The 25,096-nt window shown below is 43.0% G+C and overlaps 1 protein-coding gene across 1 annotated transcript; it reads left to right on the top strand.

Moving 5' to 3' along the window:
• Positions 1-245: 245 nt before the first annotated feature.
• On the top strand, positions 246-23,849 carry exo1 (exonuclease 1). Its single transcript, XM_084321116.1, has 13 exons — positions 246-351; positions 721-931; positions 1,248-1,367; positions 1,478-1,601; positions 3,128-3,265; positions 3,499-3,711; positions 6,553-6,740; positions 7,062-7,396; positions 9,140-9,347; positions 19,460-20,027; positions 20,235-20,324; positions 22,189-22,379; positions 23,525-23,849. Exons 2-13 carry the CDS (start codon positions 771-773, stop codon positions 23,616-23,618), a joined length of 2,430 nt encoding a protein of 809 aa, XP_084177242.1. The 5' UTR covers positions 246-351; positions 721-770; the 3' UTR covers positions 23,619-23,849.
• Positions 23,850-25,096: the final 1,247 nt, after the last annotated feature.

Genomic DNA, 25,096 nt, shown 5'->3' with positions numbered 1-25,096 from the left:
CACGAGAGAGAGAGAGAGAGAGAGAGAGAGAGAGAGAGAGAGAGAGAGAGAGAGAGAGCCCCCCCCCCCTCATCCGCATGCGCAGTAGTGCACATTACAGGCCCCTCCTATTGCCGGGCTGCGGCACTGCAGATTTATCCTATTGTGACAAACATCCTCTCTTGCGCTGCTCAGCGCAAAGTCCCACCTCCTAATGTATATGATTGGCTGGGAAGAACATACTGACCAATAGCAACTCACGATGAACTGCTTCTTTTTACCGCTAAAAACAAACAGTGTGCAGCTGTGTAGTATTCTCCGATTAGATGGACCTTCATGGATGACTTGCAAGTGTTGCAACATTAATAGTAGGTAAGTCATCTTATTTGACTATTATTAAAGATCTAACACGGTCTCTGTTGTTGTCCCATCTCTTCGACGGCGCAGACAGTGACACTATGAAAGCCAAGAGATATTAGCGCTTAGCTAACGTTGACGTGGACAGTGAAGCTGTCGTAACTCTTCTGGTTTAATGTTTACACCTTGCAAATAGTTAAACACCATGCATGCATGTAAAAACGACGGTTAAAGACACGGTTGGTAGCTATAAGTTACGAAAGGGACGTTCCCTTCCAACCAGTAGCACACTAGCAACTAGTAAAACTCGTCTTCTTGACAACAAAAGTCTTCATTTTTTTAACGTTAGACTCTCTGTGTTACTGTGGTGTATTTCATCTTCAGGCCCACCACCAATTCCAATCAAATCTAGTAGTAATCTTGCCGTTGCCAAAATGGGGATCCCTGGGCTGTTGCAGTTCATCAAAGATGCGTCAGAGCCCATCCATGTGAAGAAATACAAAGGCCAGACTGTGGCTGTGGACACTTACTGCTGGCTGCATAAAGGAGCTTTTTCATGTGCTGAGAAACTTGCCAAAGGGGAACCAACTGAGCAGTAAGTTTCAGCTGAAGTGATTGTGAGTTATGTTGTGTATGTCATAAATGTCACTATGAATTGAAAATGGGGGACCCTGATGTAAACAAGACAAACGTCTTTCTCTGGTCTGCATCCCCTTAACAATTGTGTGTATTGAGCCGTACTGTATTATTGTACCCATTCTGCAATCTGTTAAATAAAGTTTTCATTAATTCATTTATGTCTGAAGATGGCTTACAGTAACATTAATTGAAGACACAGCTAATGTTGTGTACATACTGGTAATAACCATTGACTAACCACAAATTGGAAATTCTTTATCTTTTTATTATAGGTATGTCTTTTACTGTATGAAATTTGTGGACATGCTGTTGTCTTTTGACGTGAAGCCGATTTTGGTGTTTGATGGATGCAATCTACCATCAAAACAAGATGTGGACAAGTCCCGCAGAGAGTAAGTATTTTCACACCAATGACTTGCTGATGAAGTGTGTGTGTGCAAATGACGTTGAAAGACTATTTCACATTTATTTAATTCATTGAATTAACGTATTTGCTTTACAGACGCAGACAGGCCAACCTCCAGAAAGGCAAGCAGCTGCTCCGTGAGGGGAAGCTCTCTGAGGCCAGGGACTGTTTCACGCGCGCGGTCAACATCACCCCTGCCATGGCCCACAACCTCATCAAGGTCAGGGCACCTCTGCTCCTGGTTCCTCCACTGAATCTGTTAAAAGTTACTCTATATAGGGCGGCTAGGTGGTGTAGTGGGCAAGGCACTCGCCACCAGTGTGGAGACGCTAGGATTCGCGTGTTCGAATCCAGCTCTCCACTAGGCTTGGGCGGTATGACGGTATTAGGATATACCGGGGTATTTCGAAATACCGACGGTATTGAAAATCAATACCGTCTAAACGGAGTTTTGTTGTAGTGCACACACGCGCCAGCAGAGGGTGAGACTAGTCCTCACTAGTGGGGCGAGCCATGCAGAGCTGGTTGTCTCTACACACAGGAGGAGGAGGAGGGGAACCCCGCTTCAGTGAGTGAAATTAAATGAGACACGCTTACCGTTGCTGGTGCTGCGGGCTAACTGGCTATTCGGAGAGCTAACTGTAGTGTTGTGTATGATCACAACGGTGTTCACGCTTTACGGTAATGTTGCGACAGTGCTGTGAAAATACCGTAAAGCGTTGTGACGATAGTGTGTGTTGTTGTTGTGTGAACTGCTAAAAAAGCACCATTCTGAGAGCTTAACGAGAGAGCTGAGAGCTTAACGTTAGCACTAGCTTGCTGCGGGAGAACTTCTAGCATTCTGAGAGCTTAACGTTAGCACTAGCTTGCTGCGGGAGAACTGGCCATCTCCGTGATTTGTTACTTGGTAACACGGGTTGCCCCCCCCCCCCCCGCTGATGATAATGAAAGTCATACCGTCATATACCGTAAACCGGGGTATTAGGTAATCAAGGTATAACGGTATGAAAAAAGTCATACCGCCCAAGCCTACTCTCCACATTGTTTTCAGTTTAGCTGGTCGTCCGCAGTAATACACATTGGCCGTATTACGGGGAGGGAAACTGAAGGGTGGGGATCGGGCGTTGTGAACAAGCGACTCCTACAAGTCGGTTGGTGCGCCTGCGCAGTAGAATCAGGAAGTGTCGGGGGCAGCGTGAGCCTCCCACGCGTTACTCCTCGACACTGAGAGATCGAGCTGCGCAGGTGAAAAGATGCGACTGCTGTTACCTCAAGTACCGGAGGGGACTTGTGCTATGTATGACTTAGTCCACATTGCAGCCGGCTTGTGGGAGGCAAGAAACAGCGTTCGTGACAGGGGAGGGTTGAATTGGATGATACGAAATTGGGATGGGAGAAAATATAGAAAAATGGGAGAAAAAGTGGATCAAAACAAAAAAAAAAGGTTACTCTATATAGTGTTTTCTGGTCATGGCCAGCAATATTTCATCTCACAGGGGGTTGATTGAATGATTGATTGAAAACGTTATTAACAGATTGCAGAATGGGTACAATACAGTACAGCTCAATACACACAATTGTTAAGGGGATGCAGACCAGAGAGAGACTTTCGTCTTGTTTACATCAGGGTCCCCCATTTTCAATTCATCAGGACATATATGACATGCATGACATACAGATAGACAGTACTGGGCTGGTGACATTAGGAATAAATTACCCCTGTGTGTGCGCTTGTCCTTCTACCAGGCTGCGAGGACCAGAGGAGTGGACTGTGTGGTGGCCCCGTATGAGGCAGACGCCCAGCTGGCCTTCCTCAGCAAGTCTGGCATGGCCCAGGCTATCATCACAGAGGACTCGGACCTGCTGGCATTCGGCTGTCAAAAGGTAGCACCCACCAGGCTCATTTAGCATACACTATGTTTATGATGTGATGTAATACGTTTCCAACAAGGTGTGTAGAATATTGGTTTGTTTTGTGAAACCGATTTGGCAGAAGGTGCATAATTGCAGCAATAAAATGATACACTCCATATTTCACTAAGCGCTCAAGGAGAGTAAGTCTCTGAGTAAGTCCTGTTGTAGCTCTTATACAGTATGTCCATGTTATCACAACACAGGTCATCCTGAAGATGGACAAAGAGGGTAACGGGCTGGAGATAGATCAGAGTCACCTGGGTCGCTGTCGCTCGCTGGGCGATGTTTTCACTGAGGAGAAGTTCCGCTACATGTGCATCCTCTCTGGCTGCGACTATCTGGCCTCGCTCTACGGTATTGGTCTGGGAAAGGCCTGTAAGCTGCTGAAGATCGCTAACAACCCTGACATCCTCAAGGTAACCATCTCACCGCCACAAGGTCCCGATTTGATTCCATATTGGTTAGTTTATGGCTCATTCCCACTGTACTGTAGTACAGTAGGGATGGTACAGTACGGGTAGGCTTGCCGTACTTTACCTGGTCATTTTACCTGTGTTGTGTTTCTAGTATACACCTACACTCCTGCCGGATAGGAGGAGCTGAGACAATAGAAGGAGGGGTTACTCCACTTGCTGCCGTGCATTTCACATTTAACGTGAGATGCAACAACACAATGGAGGGAGTTGAGGCTATGATGTGCTTTTTCATGGGCATTTGCTTTTGAATTAACTATAGCTCATTTGTAAAATGCAAAAAGAGTGGAAGTGAATGAGGAAGAGGAAAATCTTTTCATCTTGAACATTTGTTTGTGTCTTTCAATTGAACATTTGACATAAGATCCAGCAATTGCATATCCTATTTCTTGCCTAAAATGTTGTCTGAAACATATTTAAAGATTTATTTTTTAGCGTTTATCGCTTTTCATGGTCAGACATGACCGACATGAGGAGAGGATGAACGGGAGAAGAGGCGGGGAAGACATGCGACAAATGGAAGTCACCGGGAGTGGGAAGCGAACCCGGGACGGCTGCTTCGCGACGCAGCGCGATACATAATAATAATAATACATCTATTTTATATAGCGCTTTTCCAGGTGCTCAAAGACGCCCCGTCTGAAACATATTTGATGATCCGGTCACAGGTGATAAAACTCAATGCCCGCGGGCCAGATCCAGCCCGCTGTGTAATTATATTTGGCCCGTGAGATATCAAATGCAGATAAAAAAAATCAAACGCTTGCCCATGCACCGTTAATACTACAAATCCCAGAATGCTCTGCGAGTGTGTTGATGCGTTATTGCGTTAGGCACCCCCTCCTCTTTTGTCATTCATGAGCAAACTCATGCTGTCAGTCGGCTCGGGCAAATTTAAGCCATCCCTCCCAAAAAAATTCCCAAACGAAAAGTGGATTTGAAAACAGGACTTTTTCAAGTGGGAGGCAGAATATATGTTCGTACTTGGCACATTGTTTAACCAGCAATTTCCAGATTTTGAAGCCCAGAAATTTAGGTTTGAACTGCTCAGTAAATAGTAGAAAACGCACCAACCAAACCTCCAAAAGGACCTGATTGAACTCCATTGTAGTGACACACAACTCAAGTCAAAGTATGAGTCTGTGGGCGCTGCACAGTTTCCATGTTTCATCCCTGACACAATGCCCCAGCTCATCCTGACACAATGCCCCAGCTCCTCCTGCCCCAGCTCCTCCTGACCCAATGCCCCAGCTCCTCCTGACCCAATGCCCCAGCTCCTCCTGACACAATGCCCCAGCTCCACCTGACACAATGCCCCAGCTCCTCCTGACACAATGCCCCAGCTCCTCCTGACACAATTCCCCAGCGCCTCCTAAATGAACTCAAGGCTACAGATGGAGAGGTGCCTAATAATTTCATTTCATTAACTCATTTATACTCATAAATCTGGAAGAGGGAAAACGTGTTAAATTGTACTCAATTCTTCAATAAATATTGAGTCTGGCCCACTGTGTATTTGAGTTTGACACCACTGGTTTAGATGATTGGATTCTCTCGTTCCCCATAGTTATGCTCGTTCTCTGGAGACACAATTTCCATGCATAGATCACTAGATTGACCAACTTCTTTTAATGAGTTTCACAACTCAACTCAATCAGATCAAATATGAATTAAGATCCAGCAATTGCATGTCCTATTTCTTGCCTTAAATGTTGCCAAACCATTTAGGTGATTGGATTCTCTCGTTCCCCATACGCTATGCTCATTCTCCGGAGACAGATTTTAATCTGTCAGTTTCAAAGCCTTGTTGATAACAAGATGAACGCAGTGCGAAAGCATGAATAACTATTTTTTCTTTTCTTTTTAGATTTGTTTTAGGCATTTTACTGCTTTATTTTAGACGGGCCCGACAGAGAGGAAGGTTGGGAGAAGACATGGGGGGAAGACATGCGGCAAAGGTCGCCGGGTCCGTGAGTCGAACCCGGGACGTCCGCGTTGTACTGCAGCGCAGCTACGTGGTGCCACCCTGGCGCCCCTGTGAATAACAAAATTTAAATACTTGCTTAGTTCATACAATCTAATTGTAACTAAGATGTATTTGCTGGAAATTGCTTTTGTGCATAGATCACTAGATGTCAGTTTATAAATGCCACATTTCACGTTGCCATAGCTAAATCAGCATAAGATGGTGCTGCTCCGCACAGGAAAAAATTAATAACGCACATCCTCCGTTTCTTGGTGCTGAGCCAAACTGTAAAAACAGTAATACATAAAACAAAGCAGGGATCGCAACTCACTTGATGCTCCAAGGTGTTTTAATTGACAAAATAATAGCAGTGGATACAACGTTTCGCACAGGTCCATTGAAAGTGGGGGGGGGAGTAAACAAAGCGGGAGCATGGATTTTGTCATGGCACGGCAAGCTAGTGGGAAAAAAGCCCCATTAGGCTTGATGGCACTGGTTTCAGAGGGCCAGCACCTGTGCTCAAATAATCAGGAGATGTTGCCAAATATGTGTAGAATCAAAAGATGAGGCACAGCTCGCTCTGTTAAATAGGTTAACGTTTTAACAATGAAAGATTACTTTTTAGAACAACTATGACTAATGCTTCACAAGTCCATATATCAGGCACTTGGAAAATGTTTCACTCTTTTACATTGTAGTTTTTATAACCTGGTTGGTTAAATTGTTTAAAGCAATTAATAATAATGGACAATTAACTGTAATAGACTATGAGTCGTGCGTTTCGGACTACAGAGTAAAAGCTGTCCTTGCACTCTCAGGTGATCAAGAAGATAGGCCAGTACTTGAAGATGAACGTGGTGGTACCAGAAGAGTACATCGAGGGCTTCATTAAGGCCAACAACACCTTCCTCTACCAGCTGGTATTCGACCCAGTCAAGAGGAAAATAGTCCCCCTAAATCCCTACCCGGATCACCTCGACCCTGCAACGCTGAGCTATGCTGGATGGTATCCTTCCATACTGCAACAACAGGCATGCCCCACATCCTGATGGGAATTCAATTCCATTAGGTTTATGTGAGGGAAACAATGCACACACACTTTGGCAGAAGGCCAAAGTCCAGGTACTTAGTCTCAAACACTCCATATTTCACAAATTCAAGATGGAATTTATATAAATAGTGGCTATTTGTAACATAACCCTAATGAAAAGAAGAAAAAAAATACTGATCTAAATGTGATGTTATGAATATACCTAGATTTGATTTGGAAATGCATAGGTTTCCTCTTGCTACTCTGTATATGTTGTCCTTGATGATTTAATTCCAGTCATAAAGGCGATGAAAAAGGTTTGCAGATGGCCCTGGGGAACCTGGATTTCCACACCATGGAGACAATCGATGACTTCAACCCAGACAAAGTCAATATGCAGGTAGTACAGAAACCACGCAGTCGCAGCTGGAACGCCACCCGGCAGGCCTCCCGGTCCCCTGCCAGGCCCAGTATCTGGAGCAGAGGCTACGTCCCGGGCTCTTCTGCCCTGCCCCAGCCTGTCGCAGGCTCCCCAGAGAGGCCTCCCACCACCAGGGGGCAGGAGAGGGTGGTCACCCTGCAGGGCCTCAGGCTCCCGAGCAGAGAGCTGCAGGTGAAGAGGCCCAGAGAAGGTGAGCCGTTTGTATGTGCAGCATGTTTGGCTTCTGCAGCAGGAGGATTAGTGTTGGTCTTATTGAGAATCTACATGTAGTCCTACTGGATACAGAGACTATATTTAATTAAATTTTCATTAACCTTTTTATTTGACCAGGTTAGACCCATTGAGATTAAAATATCTTTTCCTGACCTGGCCGAGAATGGCAGCAATACAGCAGTTTCATACAGTACACACACACACACACACACACACACACACACACACACATATATTACAAATGGATCAGCTCAAAAGTGCAGGGAAGCCATGTAATCCTATTTCAATTAAAACAATTACAAACATCAATAGAGTCTGTTTCTATAGCTTGTTTCTATAGCTTTCTGTAGACTGGTATAAAATGGAAATCCAGTGCTGAGCAAATTGTTGATGACCCTTTTTTTTTTAATATATATATAATTGTGACAAGCCTGGTGGTGTTCAGACTCGCCACAAATTCAAATGTCCACAAGTGCAATATCAATCAATACAAATATTTATTGATTTCAGGCAGAATATAGTTCGATGGGCAAATAGAATGGTCGTAATACAGTCCGATGGTCAAAACACAAAACAGGCTCTCGTACAAAAAGAAGGATTGTTCAATACTCAGAGTAGTCGTCCGGTCCAGGGTCAGTACACAAGGGGGTTTCTCAGCCAGTCTAGGGTCCAGTACACAATGAACACCTTCTCTCCTCTCACTACCTCTCACCTCACAAAACTCTGAATATCTCAATCTCTCTCAATGCAACAACTCCAACCTCACCGCCACTCTACTCACCTCTCACTAACCTAGAGTATTTGTAGTGTGTGTGTGTGTCTGGGGTGTGTGCGCGTTAGGGATGGGTACCGTTCACATTTGAACCGATACGGTACCGGTACCTGTGAATCGATACCGGTACCTCTTTTCTTTTCTTTTTTTTTATCCACTTTTTCTCCCATTTTTCTATATTTTCTCCCATCCCAATTTCGTATCATCCAATTCAACCCTCCCCTGTCACGAACGCTGTTTCTTGCCTCCCACAAGCCGGCTGCAATGTGGACTAAGTCATACATAGCACAAGTCCCCTCCGATACTTGAGGTAACAGCAGTCGCATCTTTTCACCTGCGCAGCTCGATCTCTCAGTGGCGAGGAGTAACGTGTGGGAGGCTCACGCTGCCCCCAACACTTCCTGATTCTACTGCGCAGGCGCACCAACCGACCTGTAGGAGTCGCTGTCCACAACGCCCGATCCCCACCCATCAGTTTCCCACCCCCTAATACGGCCAATGTGTATTAGTATGAACAACCAGCTAAACTGAAAGCAATGTGGAGCGCTGGGCTCGAACAGGCGAGCCCAGCGTATCCGCATTTGTGGCGAGCGACTTGCCCACTACGCCACGTAGCCGCCCGACCGGTACCTCTTTTCTGTACTTTAGTCTCTAAAAATGTAATCTACCTACCTCAGTTGTGAAAAAAGTAAAAAACGTTTTTTTTTACAGTACCGACAATGGTATCTCACATGAATCGATACTCTGTACCCATCCCTAGTGCGCATGAGATGTGGGTGAACTAATGATGCACAGGTGTGTTCTAGCAGTCCTAATCGGCTACCTAATTGTTTCCACTTCTTCCGTGGCAATAATATCTCCCATCCTTCATATATCCATGAGAGGGGGGGTGATATCTGCCACAATATATACAATTTTTCTTCTTCTTTTTTGCTCTAATCCTCTTAGACTCGAGTATATCGGACCAGGACGTGCTGCAACAGTACACTGGCTCCAGCCAGAAGAGGGCCAGATCAGAGGAGCAACCTGCCTCCCCCAGGCCAGCGGCCACTAGCCCACCCGTCACTGCCCAGGTCAGGCCACGCAACCGCTTCGCCACCCTGCTGCAGAGGAGGAACCAGGACGTAGAGGGAGATGGCCAGGGCATACGAAGCAGGTAAAGTATAGTGTTTTCCACTATGCTTAAAAGAACATGCCAACATTTTTGGAAATTTGCTTATCGAGAGACAAGAAGATGGATGCCAGTTTCCTCTCTTTGCGTTCAGTAGAAAGCTATCTGGCTGCATGTTAGCTTAGCACAATGAATGGAAGCGGACATGACCGGTTAGCCTTCGGGAGAGGAGTTGGACAATGCCTAGGCTAACCGGTCATGTCCGCTTCCATTCATTGTGCTAAATTTATTGAAAACTTTCTTAACAGATTGCAGAATGGGTACAATACAGTACGGCTCAATACAAAACAACTGCTAAGAGGATGCAGACCAGAAAAATACTTTAGTCTTGTTTACATCGGGGTCCCCCATTTTCAATTCATCAGGACATTTATGACATACAGATATACAGAACTGTGTAGTAAAAAGAGATCATAAAAAATATATACTGTACATCCGAAGGGGAAGAAACTACATTTGGGGGGGGGGAGGATTTGGACATTTACAGGGGCCAGTTTCTAATTGCAGCCACCCATAGGTGCTCTTTGAGAGCGGTTTTGAAGGAGGGTACGGATTCACATTCCTTCACGGTTGTGGGTAGGGCGTTCCACATTATTGTGGCATAATTGCTAAACGTGTTTAGTTCCTTGTTTGAGCCGAATCTGGGTTGAACTTTAACATGATTTGTGGAACTCCCTCTGGTGTTGTGGTCATGGAATTCACTGACCTTTGGGAAGTATTTCGACATGTACATGGGCTAACTAGGCTACATGCTAACGTGCAGCCAAATAGCTTTCTACTGAACGCACAGAGAGGAAACTGGTATCTATCTTCTTGTCTCTCTCTGGAGAAGACGGTATTTCCCAAAATGTTGCTGTGCCAAAAATTTGTTTAGCCTAGTTCTTGTATGGATTTGACAGTCTGAAACGTTATTTAGGTGCTGGGGGGAAATTACATGGGAACTTCTTGCCGTTTGGCCAGGATACAAAAATCTGATTTAACAAGCTGTTCATACATAATTCCCAATGTGTCACAAGGGGGACTATACATTTGTTTTAATTAATAATTTAGCTGTGCTTTTTGGAGCCGGGAACACTTAACACATTGTCTGCCAGGCATTGTACCCATCCTTATGCCCAGTCTGCCAGTGCTGTAACCCTATGGAGATGTTTACCTTCTTTGCAGGGCTATAATACGGCACTAGCTGTTACAGAATGAATCGCCCCTTAGAGACTACAATTGATTTATTTTTGTTTCCCTAACTAGGTTACCAAAAATATTTCAATGGATTAGGGTGGTCCTTAAAATTGAAGTCTAAGCTCCAACCCCCAGAATTTATTCTATTAGTCGAGAAAACCATCCTGGTTTTTTCCTCCCTCATCGACCTTGAAGTTTCACCCTGAGGATCCCAGAGAGACACTTTTTATCTGGGAATAAATGGAGCTTATAAGGATTAAATGAGAATGAATAAAAACAACAATCCTTGAAAACGAGTCATTTATTCCCAAAATGTTAGCTTATAACGCACAACAACAGTGTTTTATTCAGATTCAGATACCATTGAACCTCTTAATACTCAAGTAAATGGAAGATTGCTCCACTTCTACAAGGGCTATTTGCATGTTCTTGATATCTAGTAACATCTATGGACCTCTGGGAATGTATTCCCAGTGTTAGAGAGTGTCTGTTACTATGCTTGAGTAAATTGTAATGAACCAAAGGAGAATATAATTATTTATTTGTTTCATCTTTGACAGTGAATAAAATGCCACTGAGCTCATTCAGCACCTTCTTGAGATCAAGTGTACTAACAATCTAAGCAAATGAACAAAAGGCAGAACTGTTCTGTAAAGTAACCACATACAGATGTGTCTCCATCAACCGCCCGTCTCCTGTTCTCTATCGCAGACGCCATTGATTTGCTCTGCTTGCAAAATATCTCTTTACTCCCTGCTTCTGAAAGAACTGCTGTATCCGACACTTCACGATAATGGTTGTCTCACACAAGGTCAGATTTACATCTCCTGAAATATTATAAATGTTTAGTTTTACATTCTGTACATAATAAGTTTGACCGATCACTTACGTGTGACATGATGCTGTCCCCACTGTCAATTAGAAGTGTCCACACTGGCATATTTCTTTCTTTATTCAATAAGGTCTGGAAGTGAGGCTTCATATTTCAGCAGTGTTCTCCAGAGTGCAGAGGTACATTTATACTAGGAGAGTCCAGAGAAATGCCCCCTGGGATGATCTGCTTTTTAAATGCAAACCTTTGAGATGGGGGGGGGGGGGGGGGGGGGGGGGGGGGCGGAAAGAAAGTTACAATAGATTTCCACAGCCTGTACACAACAATCAATGGAGCCAAAATATGACTACAGGGAACGCAATACAGTCACAGGAGCACAAGTTATTGCTACAGTTTGTTGAGGGCAGTGATGGCAGAGGGCACACGGCTATTCTGTAGCGTGCCTTTTTACTGATTGCATGAGAATAGAGTGAAGCATGAGTTCAGGGGTGGCTGGGGTCGTGTGGTGAGCAGAGTGAGGCATGAGTTCAGGGTGTGGCTGGGGTCCTGTGGTGAGAAGAGTGAGGCATGAGTTCAGGGTGTGGCTGGGGTTGTGTGGTGAGTGTCAGTGAGGGCTGGGAGGTTGGAAATACGGAGACCAATGATGTAGATTAAAAGATAAAATGGCAATACCTTGGATTAATGCAACACCCATGACCCCGATGACATCACTGGTGGTCGTATTCAAATTTATTTACTCAGTAACTACTCTCAAACTAAATGAATGTGTGCCAAACTGTTTTTGGACGTGTGATTATGTACAAAATAATTCTGCATTATTTCTTGGTGAAGTACAAGATGTTGGTATTGAAACCCTTGCTGCTCAGATGCTTATCTCAGAACTTGTATAGATGTAAATAGCTCATTCTCAAGCACCCGCCCTCTTGTTGCCAGGTATGTTTCTTGGTGAGGTTTTGGCCAATAGTATTTTCATATGATATAATAATCATATAATTATATCCAGGGGTGTAAAAAGTACCCAGAAATTATACTTAAGTGAAAGTATGGGTACCGTCTCAAAATCTTACTCAAGTAAAAGTCAGAGTATCTGGCTAAAAACACACTTGAGTAAAAGTAAAAAAGGGAACTATCTTAATGTTTCTTTCACTATTTGGGCAATTTGACACAAATCTGTAAGTTTTTTTTTCCAAACATTTTTGTATTTACAATCAAGTACTCTAAAGCAGCATTTTTCCACTTCAAGATTTCAAGCAGTTTGTGGCTGCGCTCCGCCCATACTCGGAATGCGATTTGAGTGACAGACCCCCACCTGTAGCTCCGCCCATACTACTCTACTATCGTCAAAGTGATCCTAATGCAGAAAAAAATATGCTACACACAAACACACACAGACGGCGCCCTCCCCCGAGAGCCCCCACCCGTGCTAGCTCAGTGTTCTCTCTCTGTCTCTGTGGATCCCAGGAAGACTAGCTGGTTGCCATGGCACCAGCTAATGGGGATCCGTAATAAAATCAATCAAATCAAGTCTCTGACGGCTCCCTCCCCCGATAGCCCCCACCCGTGCTAGCTCAGTGTTCTCTCTCTGTCATCATCAGCGTGGCTATTTAGCTAGCTAGCCACTAACGTTAGTTACCATGTAAATGAATGACTAGTCTAGGATGCAAAGCACTTTCACTTTTCACTGCACATAGAAACAGCGGGAGCAGCACATGTCCTGCGTGTTTTGCTCATACTGTTTACGTTAGGCTAACGTTAGGCTAACTCACTGCACTTCCTTCCTTGCGGTCTGCACTAAATAAAGGTAGATTGTGGACAGTGGCTCCAACCACAGTGTGTGCGCCTGCCTGGTGGCAACAAACATAGAGGGGGCGGGCGTTATTATGCAGATGAGAATTGTTGGACGTCCAAGATACGCTAAGTTTCAGATGACTCAATTCAGTGAGGGAGAATATTGTGAGATGTGAATTGGGAGAATGCGCCAAAATGAGAATTAGAGACATGGACCCCATTAATATAAACCCACATAGCTAGAAAACAATGCTAAACACTGGAAACTGCCTACCTCCGGTCAATGGTCTCTAACTACACACCCTCAAGACTGATTGATTGATTGAAAAGTTTATTAACAGATTGCAGAATGGGTACAGTACAGTACAGCTCAATACATACAATTGTTAAGGGGATGCAGACCAGAGAAAGACTTTCGTCTTGTTTACATCAGGGTCCCCCATTTTCAATTCATCATAACATATATGACATACATGACATACAGATAGACAGTACTGCTACATCTATACATTTATGACATATCAGATTTGCAAATACAGTACTGTTTGTGATACAAAAGTGTCCAGAAAAGGAGTGTATATACATTTGGCATAGAAACTGTACATTGGAGGAGGTTGGTTGGGTGGGGTGGGGTTGGGTGGGTTGGGTGAGGGCTGTACATTGGAGGTGGGGGGGGGGGGGGGGGGGGGTTGGGAAGGGGACACACACACATTTTACACTGTACATTGGAATATTGACAAAGCCTTACTTGGTCATTTACTGTACAACTAGGTTAGGACATTTGTAGGGGCCAGTTTCGAATTGCAGTCTCACGTAGGTGTTTTTTGAGAGTGTTTTTGAAGGTGGGTAGTGATTCACATTCCTTTACAGCTTTAGGTAGGGCGTTCCACATTGATGTGGCATAATTGCGAAACGTGTTTAGTCCCTTGTTTGAGCCGAATCTGGGTTTTACATGATTTGTGGAGCTCCCTCTGGTGTTGTGATCGTGGTATTCACTGACCTTTGGGAAGTATTTTGACATGTACATGGGTACCTTGGTCGCGTAGTGTATCTTGTAGACCAGGCCCATTGCAAGTTGCTGTACTCTGTCGTCTACTCTAAGCCATCCTAGGTTGTCAAAGTGGGCAGGGGTGAGGTGGGTTCTAGGAGTCAGGTCAAGTAGTAGTCTGACTAGCTTGTTTTGAGATGTTTGTAATTTGTTTTAGGACCCCTACGCTTTGCATCTTCTGGCCGCCTCAGACATACTCCTATCCAAGCTCCGGGAGGGTCATCAAAGAGAAGTCTCCTATTCTCAGTCCTTGCCCCATAATGGTGGAATGAACTACCCACCCCAGTTAGGAAAGCCGAAACCCGTCCAATCTTTCGCCGTCGACTAAAGACTCACTTCTTCAACCATTATATAAAATAATGAAGAAAAAAAAAGAAATATCTAACCCTAACTAACCTTACTGTCATGCACTTGTCCTAATAAACTAACCTACACTGTAACACGCAACACTTTGATGAACATTGTTACTCAGCTGATAGAGTTATACCCTTCCTGATGACTTGTCGTACAGAACTTGTAAGTCGCTTTGGATAAAAGCGTCAGCTAAATGACTAAATGTAAATGAAAAGACCATTTATAAGATAGTTCCCCTTTAAATGCATTTGAGTACTAAAAAGTTAAAACTTTTTTCTGACTGTCTATTCTTCTGATAGCAGGTTGTTGGATTTTCGGGTCCTCAGCAGTTACAGTTAATAGTTACTTCTTCCAAAAAGTAACTAAATTACTTACTCAGTTACAAATTATAAAAGTAACTAGTTACTTCAGAAAGTAACTATTGCGTTACTTTCAAGATTTTTTTTTTACATAAACAACATACACAAATCTAAACTATTTTAATGTTGCTGTGGGACAAAGTGAGACTAGCCTCCAATCAAATGCCATGTATGTAGATATTATAATTACTATGTTTATATAGTGGATCATACAAACACAATAGATATTTTGGAACTTTTGATGTATGTATTGCCCCTCAACAGGCCACAACTGGGCAACATTAAATTATGCTTGTTAAGCACTATACCAAATAAATAACAAATATATACTGATTGATTGAACATTTTAATTAACAGATTGCAGAATGGGTACAGTACAGTACAGCTCAATACACACAATTGTTAAGGGGATGCAGACCAGAGAAAGACTTTCGTCTTGTTTACATCAGGGTCCCCCATTTTCAATTCATGACATTTATGACATACATGACACAGATAAGAATCTAATCTAATCATCTAAACTAATCTAATCATGACATTTAAGACATGCATGACATACAGATATATATCTCTGAGCCCCAGACTGTGCTATTAAACCAGGAAGTGCAGCACTGTTGATAAGGCTGTCAGTAGTAGCCTCCACTACTGTATAGTGCCCTGCGCTGCAACACAACAAGAGTGAACAAAAAACGCTCATGGACCTCACGCTGACTGCGTCGCTCGTGTTGTTCGTTGGATTCGTTTTGGATTATTTGGGCTCAAAACGTACACTACACGGACCGCGGTCTCACGCTGACTGATCGCTTGTGTGGTCGCGCTGTGTGTCAGACTCTGGATGCTTTAGACACCCGCCCACCTCTACCTCTGATTGGCTTACCATTGACATTTTACTCAACTTCAGCCAATCGTGTGCTGAGGTTGGCTGAGAAGGACAGAATGCCTCTCGGCGCAGAGATCTTTCTAATGGAAAAAAAAAAAAGCTTCATTCATAGTAACGCGCTGCAGTAACGGTAACGGCGTTATTAAGATTGGAAGAGTAATCCGTTAGATTACTCGTTACTGAAAAAACTATCAGCGTTAGTAACGCCGTTACTTATAACGCCGTTACTCCCATCACTGGTCCTCAGCCAGTAATCTCTCCATTTCCCGTGATATCTGCGTTGTTTATCTCTTATTCATCGTACTGACTGATACCCTCTCTCTCTCCCCGGTAATGCATTCGACTCAGAAGAATAATGACACACTGGAAACATACCTTTCCTGGATGTTGATGTTTATTCCCATAAACATAGCTTCTGTACCAGATGGAAAACAGTTCTGATAGGTCTTTGAAAAGTATATTGAATTCCTTAAATTCTACAGAGATTTGTACTTTGTAGGTCTGCATTTTAAATGTAAGGAGTAAAAAGTGTGTTTAAATATAATTTAGTACAAGTATACAAACTAGGGGTGCACCGACAGGGCTGTACACTGCGACGAGATGATTGCAAATTGCCCCTTTAATTGGCCGTTGCGATTGGTAAATAATATTTGGGGGCGGGCTTGCGAGTAGTGATTTCAAGCCTTGCATTCGCATTTCACTCCTAAATTATCCAAGGCGTGTGATGATGCTGAGCACTCAGGTATGATCAGCGGGGAAAATCGACTGAGCACTCACTCTGATAGACTGGCTGATTTAGCTATGAAGAAAAGTAAAGTTAGTAGTAGGGATGGGAATCGATGGTTCCTAATTGTCCGATGCCTGGAATCGCGTGCCTGTGACTTTCGATTCCCTTATCGCTGCCAGGTTTTCCCGACCGTTATAACGTTAGCGTTAGCATGTAGCTAATGGCAGACTATTTGATTCCTTAAGGGCTCGAAATTGCCTGGGTTTTGGTCATATGCTCCCGAAATGCTCCCGCTGTTTGGCTACTTTTTTTTTTTTTTTTAAACTTTGGCCATTCCGCTGGCTCTTTTTTGCGTTTATCGCATTTTCTCTGGTCAAGAATGACCGACAGAAACAGGTTTGAATGGGTACAGATGGGGGGAAGACACTCTGAGAAAGATACGGCTGCAGTCCGGGAATCGAACTCGCTAACCCCAGATCCGTGACGAGCACGGTTGTCCCCGGCGCCGAAATAGCGCTCGAGGTACGCGGTGAGCTACTGGAGCTCCCCTGTTTGGCTACTTCTATGTGCAGTGAAAACTACTCGAAATGCTTTAGAACCTAGTCATTGATTTAGTTCAGGGTTAGCCGCGGAGCTAACGCTAGCTAACGTGAGCTAACGCTAGCTAATCAAGCTCACCGAGAGAGATAAACAGCTGACAGCAGGTAGTACAAGTCAAGTCAAGTCAAGAGTCAAGAGTTTTAATTGTCACGGCATACAGGTATACAATGAAATGCGGGTGGTCTTGCCCGCAACGATGTGCAATACAGTGGTACATATAATAGAATCAAAAGAAGAAACAACATTGTGCAGTAACAGGTAGCAGGTAACATGGAGTGACATCTCGGTATCTGTACATAGTTATTTACAGCGCATGTGTGACATGCTAGTTAGCTTTGGTAGTGCAATACACTGTTCCTGTTATTCTAATTTGGCAGGTACAAATACAATAAAACAAGGGGTGGGGGCTGTTGTGTAAACCTTGTACTCTTTAGTTCACATATAATAAGAGACGGAGGGTTGACTGTTTACTAGAAGGGAGTCCTAGTCCTAGTGTTGTTGTGCAACATACAAACAGGTCCGTGTAGCAACACGAGCCCATAGCTTACAGGACAGGGGCCCGGGGAGGGAGCTCTGTGTGTGTGTGTGGAAGAGAGAGGGAGAGAGAGAAACGGAGAGCATGATTTAGTGTATGTCTTAGAGCAGGCGGCTGTGTTGTAGTGTGCAGGCCTGTGGGTTTATTGTATGTCTCTAGAGCTGTGTTGCAGTGTGCAGGCCTGTGGGTTTAGTGTATGTCTCTAGAGCTGTGTTGCAGTGTGCAGGCCTGTGGGTTTAGTGTATGTCTCTAGAGCTGTGTTGCAGTGTGCACTGCAGCAGATACTGACTATGAACACTGTTAATACACCGTTATCAATGAAAGAAGAAATGTTTGCAGCTGTGGTAATACGAAGTTCAGTTGGTTCATTATAAAATCACTATGAATTGAAAATGGGGGACCCTGATGTAAACAAGACGAAAGTCTTTCTCTGGTCTGCATCCCCTTAACAATTGTATGTATTGAGCTGTACTGTACTGTACCCATTCTGCAATCTGTTAATAAAGTTTTCAATTCAATCAATCAATCAAAAGATACAAACCTGACAACAAAAGCACTTAAATGTTAAATAAAAGGACCACAGTAATGAGGCAGGAGGAACATATTTTTTTGCACTATAATGGTAAAATTGTTATTTAAAAATTTGCCCCTAAAAAATATTTTTTGCCCCTAAATTTCTCATTTAGGGGCAAGTGTGCCCCTAGTGAAAAAGCTTAGCGTACAGCCCTGGTGTGACGTAATTGGCAGAATCGACTGTCAATCAAAATTGTTCTGTTGCCGTCTACCTGCATTGCTTTGGTTGAGAGAGATAGTGCTCTCTTATTAAAACTCATAAACAAATCTTGAGCAAGACAAGTTAGTCTGTTAGGTTATGAAAGCCAGTGAGTATTGTATGACTCAGACTTCAGCAATAATCATGACTCATGAGCATTATAAAATAAAAACATGCATGGCATGGTGGAATACCATAAAGTACCATAAGTAAGTAAAGACGTGTAGCCTATTTATTTATTTAATATTTTATTTATTCATTTTATTATTATTATTTTATTTGTTGCCATGCCTAAAATAATAGTCAAGCATAGGGCTAAAACATTTTCATAAACAATAATATAATTTTTTGTTATATGGTTATAATAAAAGCTTTTCTATACATTTGTCTGATTGATTGATTGAAAACTTTATTAACAGATTGCAGAATGGGTACAATACAGTACAGCTCAATACAACAACAGTGGACTGGAGGATGAAGACCAGAAAAATACTTTTGGCTTTTTTACATAAGGGTCCTCCATTTTAAATGCATCAAAACATTTAGAGACATACAAATATACAGTCGTTTCATAAAAAATAAAGAAATTATAAAAAAAAAAAAAAAAAAGGGATTATAATTTTTTTTTGCCACAAATATCGGTATCGGCCGATTGTGTTAGTTGAACAATCTGTATCGCCGGCAAATGTTCATATCGGTGCATCCCTAATACAAACCTACCGGTAATAATACTTGAGTAAAGTACAAATCCACCAAAACAGTACTTGAGTATTGTAACAAAGTACAATTACTCAAGTACTTTACACCCCTGTATATATCTCATACACCACATTCCGCAAAAGGGTCAATGGTGGTGCTGGACTTCATCCACGTTTTTTGTCTGGTGCCTATATTGAGCAGCCAACATGAAGTTGAACTCTTTACACTTTAGAGGAAACCTCCCAACACAACTTGCATTAGTCTGTGATTGCGCAAGTTTGAACTGAAACCTAAGTTGTTGATGTATATGTGTTCCTATGATGGTAGGTTCTTCAGCGGTCCCAGTGACATGGCCAGTCTGGGCTGTGGAGACACCGTGGTGAAGGAGGAGTTGTCTGAGCATGTGCTCACCGGAGCTCCGAGTCAGGCCACCAACGAGTCCTCTACCGGCATTCTGGAGGAGAACCCCCAGACCGGGGAGAGCGATGGCCCAGAGGCCCCGTCTGTGGACACCCCCAGCCCTACCTCACCCCCCACCTCTCCTCCCTCACCTGCCAGTCAGGGCCTGGGGGTGTTCCGCTGGTCCGGCACTTCCCCTGCTACAGAACGATGCAGAACCCTGACGACTCCAGGCTCTGGCCTAACCACCCTCCAGCAGTTCCAACGCAAGAAGGAGAGTTTCTCTTGGAACAAGACTCCGAACCCCCACCCAACCCTGTCGCCCCCCATTTCCACCGCCAGGAACATGGACTCGGAGGACAAGGACCCCCTCTCAGACTCGCCCACCTCCCAGGACAGCGCCTATTTCTCCCAGTCCCAGCCCTGCCTCGCTTCCTGCCCGAAAGGGGAAGTTCCCTCCTTGTCATCACCGCCCCACCTGGAGGATGCCATGTCTGTATGTCAATATATATCACTTCCTCTCAATATTTCCTGCCTAACCTCATACAGTACCTTTTGTATGTCAGTTGTGGGTTGAGTAGGTCTTCATATACATGCTGCACCCTTATGTGCCGTATGTAAAATACCTAGTTGTGTTTGTATGACTGTTTGTTTCGCTTTCTGCTTGTCTACATTTCCTTCTCTCTTGTGGGCTTTTTAACAGGAAATGAAGTGTGTCATAGATTCACACCCAGACCAGAGCCCAGCAAGCACCATGGAAGCAGATAAGAAACTCACCATGATGAAATCAAAGGTATGTTTATAAAATAAAATAAAGTTATTTCCCTTAATTTGAATAGATGAGGGGAAAATCAGACACACTCATTTATTATCGGAGCCAAAGGGCTTTGCATCAAGTCAAACCACATCCCCCTTCATATGTCACTAATAGGGCTGTACCGAATGCTTCGAAGCTTCGATCATAATGTTGACTTGAATTCTAAATAAATATAATAAAACAATAAAAAAAATTATTTAGTCTATCTGTTTAAACCAATGGGGGTTTGGCTACACTAATATTATACATAAGACGTCACCATCACTTTCATACCAACAGTGCCCTTATTGGATTGTTGATGAAACTGATGAGTTATCGCCCGGCGGCGATTTAGGCCTCAGAGGACAGAGGATTGTAAACAAACCGATGTACTTTCTAAGAGCTTTATATATCATTTATAGTATTGCTATCTGTCCATTCTCATTGTCACTTGAGTGCATAAACCGTGCCTTCATAATGGCTTAAAGAAAATAAAAATCCATCGGTTGGTTGTCATTTTATAGCGTCGTGAATATAAGGTATATCGCGCTTTTCGTCTAGGCTTTTCTGCAGGAGGCTGCAAAAAAGGCTAAACGTTGGCGCCGTTATATCAAACGCCATTTCTGCTGTATATATACGAATGAAATAAAACAAACTGCGTAGCATCCGGACTATTACAGAGCATCTATGGATGAAATGGGGGCGGTGGGGAACGCCGATGTTTAATATAGCATTTTCACTGATCGATCACGTTACGTTATAAAACAATGTCCAAACCAGCTGTAATTTGGGGTAATATTATCCTACCGTCAGGCCATGTGATCGCCGGCAGCATTTCCTCACCAGTCATCGGATTCTGGTAGATCGATATGCATGGCTAATCATAAATCCCATTATTCCACGCTGAAAAAAACGTTCGGCAGGCTGATCCAAGATGGAGGGTCTTCTTTTGGAATCAAGGATCTATGATCCGCCCACAGAACTGTAAAATAATTTGGCGCCCCTAAGCGGATCTGGCCGGTACTGCATGTTTCGAAAATCAAATATGTGGAAAGATCCTGCTAGTGGATCGGGTGCCTAATAAGCGTTATAAATATGGAATAAAACAATAACAACTTGCCACGAGTATATACGTGGCTCTGGTCCACAACGCTCTTTTTCGAAACACGTATATACTCGTGAACGGACGCCATAGTGTTAAAGAAAGTTGATTTAATAAAAGAAAATTACTAATTTAATCCGATTAATCACTTTATTAAAATTGAGGATTTAGTTAAAAAAAATTGAAGTACATTTTTTTTTATAGACATTCGAAGCTTTGAATGTTAAAAAATGACATTCGGTACAGCCCTAGTCACTAACCCTTTTTTCCCCCCTTATCTTTATGTACAATAATGCTGTATATACCATATATATTTACTCTCACTGTGTATATATATATATATTTAATTTATTTAACCTTTATTTTACCCAGGCAAGCAATTGAGAACAAATTCTTAATATCCACACCGGTCTGTACTTACCTGCACATAATCCTTTTACATATCTGTAGATACTGTATCTATATCTGTACATATCCTTTTCTTACTAGTTACGCTGCTGGCCAGTATGACTACTACCTTACTGTCTATACCTGTATCACTGTACATATTACTACACTCAGTAGTACTAATTTGTATATTTTGTACCCAGTTTAAAACCTGTACTTTTTGTATATTGCTGTTACATTTGCACTCTGGTTGGATGTCAAACTTATTGTACTGTATAATGAGAATAAATATGAATCTAATCTTCCCTCGAAATGTGTTTTCTTCTCTCTCTTTCTTCTGTCCCCCACTCTTCTCACCTTCCCTCGCTCCAGGTGACTGGTCTTCCCAGGGTGAAGCCTAGCGATCAGGGGAAAGCCAAGCTCCGTCCCTCTGGGCCAGCCAGGGCCAGCGGGTTGAGGAGGAAGCCCTCGGGACCTGGGGGGAAAGCTGCCTCCGGGAATGAGAACAGCCTGGGCCTCCAAGCCACCATCAGTGGCCTCTGGAAGAACTTTGGCTTCAAAAAGTACGAGAGAACTCCACAACTCACTCTGTCCCCAACACCAGGATTTTCATTATTTCCCCCCTTGTACCATCAGTGTCCAGAGGACTGGTTACACCTTTTTGTTTCCAGATATCAAATTCCGTAATGTAAGATGAAGGCCAACGATCAGTCAGAATCGGTGATTGGGACAGCAGGTCACCTGTTGTTGTTTTTCATTCTAGAAAATGTCCCTGCTTCTATTTGAACACACATTCATTATTGTAACCTTAGATACTCCCACCCAGACTCGAGAAACAAGAGACCTTCCAAAACGCATGCAATCCTCTATGTGACCAGTGGGGGCAGCAGCATCACAACAGTACCACTGTATTGACGCGACTTGTGAGAGCGGTGTGACTAAAAGCTCATGTACAAAAGGTGACCCGTTCAGCCTATTAGACGTGGGCGGTTGTCTCTGAACCCCCGGGCAGAAATTATAGTGTTTCAATGTGGTGAACCACAGGTGCCCATCTCATCTATAGGTGCCTGTCTCATGATGAGACATTACTGAGTCCCTAATACACTGTCGTCTTTCTTTCCCAATGTGTTTAGCAGGTGATTTTCTACTTACTGTCTTTTATAAAAGGGATATGGAGGATCTTTCTTATTATTATTTCTCAGGAATTCAGGAAGCTTTGGATGGGACTATATGCTTATCTCACGATGCAGTCTGATATGTGGTTCATTATTCAATACAACCGTGATATGAAGGAGCTGCATTGAGCAAATGTATTGCCTACAAAATGATCATTGCCCCCTCTACTATACAAACTGTGTAATGCGACACAGCGACGGTGAGCTGGTAAAATGATAGGCAAATCATCTAATTTGTGATTAATACTACGGCAGAATAAAAGGTTAATCTGCACCAAGGTACGTATCGTCACATTTTTGCGTCATGATATATTGAATTTCAATATATTTTCCCGTACCGATTCTGGTCTTAGATGGAGAGTTTATCATCTAAAAAATGCCCCGCGTTTTGCTAGCTTGACCTCATCCCTGTCTACTCACTGACTTTTAACAAACTGGTGTCGATCTGTTGCATCACAGCCTTTCTGATTGGCTGATAGAGATAATCTCTATCTGTGACATACCTTTTTAAGACTGATGTGTCTTTGTTGCAGAGAGAATCCGAGAATGGACACCTGCAAGAAAGGAGAGCCCCTGTCGCCTGTGAAGGACAACATGATGGCCGTGAAGGATATTATTTACTTATAAACCAAATGCCTCTGATATTAAAATAGTATTTTTCACATGGTGCTCAGCGCTGTGTGAGAGTCGGCTTCAAACATACTGTGTATGTTGATGATTTTCTGCTAGACCAGTTTTACTAAATCCTATGATGCATTGGAGTTTAGTTTCAATAAAAGCAACCTTAGAACTTTTCTAACTTTCACTTGTTTTAAAAAAATGTTTAAGTAATGATATTCATTGTCTTGGTATCAAAACACCAGCTGCATTAAAAAGTGATTTCATGTTAACATATTGCACGTCTGTTGCGGTTTGTAGCACATGACATGAATGTGTCGCCTGTTTTAAAATGGCTGAAAAATGAACAATGCATACTTCTGTGTTTACTCAGAGTGGCCTAGCGGCATGTAAACACAGGAATGTGTTGATTAGACCGGTGCCTTACTACCTGTTCATAACAGCGTCTGTCTTAAAACCTGAGGCAATTGATTTTGAGGGATTATCTTCTGGTTTGGTTTGGTTTGTTGTCAAATGAGCAACAGGGTCAGGATTCAGTGTAGAGTTGTGTTGCTATGGGAACAGCTTAGACCCAAGTTTATTTTCTGTCTGCTATTGATATTTACAAATACTGCAACAGAAATAAACTTGGATCCATTTAGAGTGTTAAGTTGCAACTATCATGCATTAGCTGTTGCAACATCACACCCCTGTCTTATGCAAAGGGAAATAATAAAAGACTGTCTTATGGCAGGGTTTTCTGTTCTACTAGAAGTTTATCAACAGAAACCTTCCTACTACTCCATTCCCTGTGGTCTAAGTACATACAAGTTTCATGTTGGGCTTTCAAGCTCCTGTCACACTGACTCACAGCATAAAGTATGCTGTTTAAGATCTATTGAATTTTGACTCATTCCTGGCCGCAGAACAGAATACCTGAGCTACCCTGGATGCCTGGCATGCTTCAGCCGTTTCAGCCTATGGGTTGTTGTGCAAGGGAGAGCTGTCCCTTTCTGACAGGGCCTGTGTTTCCTGGTTAGGCCATGTTGTACACTGAGGGCAGGATCCACAAAGAATGGATTGCACGGTGCTAATTGCACCCTTACTTACAATTCATTATGAATTGAAAATGGGGGACCCTGATGTAAACAAGACGAAAGTCTTTCTCTGGTCTGCATCCCCTTAACAGTTGTGTGCATTGAGCTGTACTGTATTGTACCCATTCTGTAATCTGTTAATACAATTTTCAATCAATCAAAGCACCTGCAATAAATACTCCATGGTATCTGTAAATAAGTTATGTTGTTACCGCTAGTTGGTATCTGTAAATAAGTTGTGCTTACCACTAATTGGTATCTGTAAATAAGTTATGTTGTTACCGCTAGTTGTTATCTGTAAATAAGTTAAGTGCTTACCACTAATTCTGAATAACTAAAGGCACTTGATTTGTGTATGTATATATGCCTGTTTTAAATTACAATTGTATACACTCTACATAAAACAATCCT

Source organism: Notolepis coatsorum (genome assembly GCF_963971535.1).
Source record: "Notolepis coatsorum genome assembly, chromosome: 9".
Lineage (NCBI taxonomy): Eukaryota > Metazoa > Chordata > Actinopteri > Aulopiformes > Paralepididae > Notolepis > Notolepis coatsorum.
This window is presented reverse-complemented; position numbering and strand designations above follow the sequence as displayed.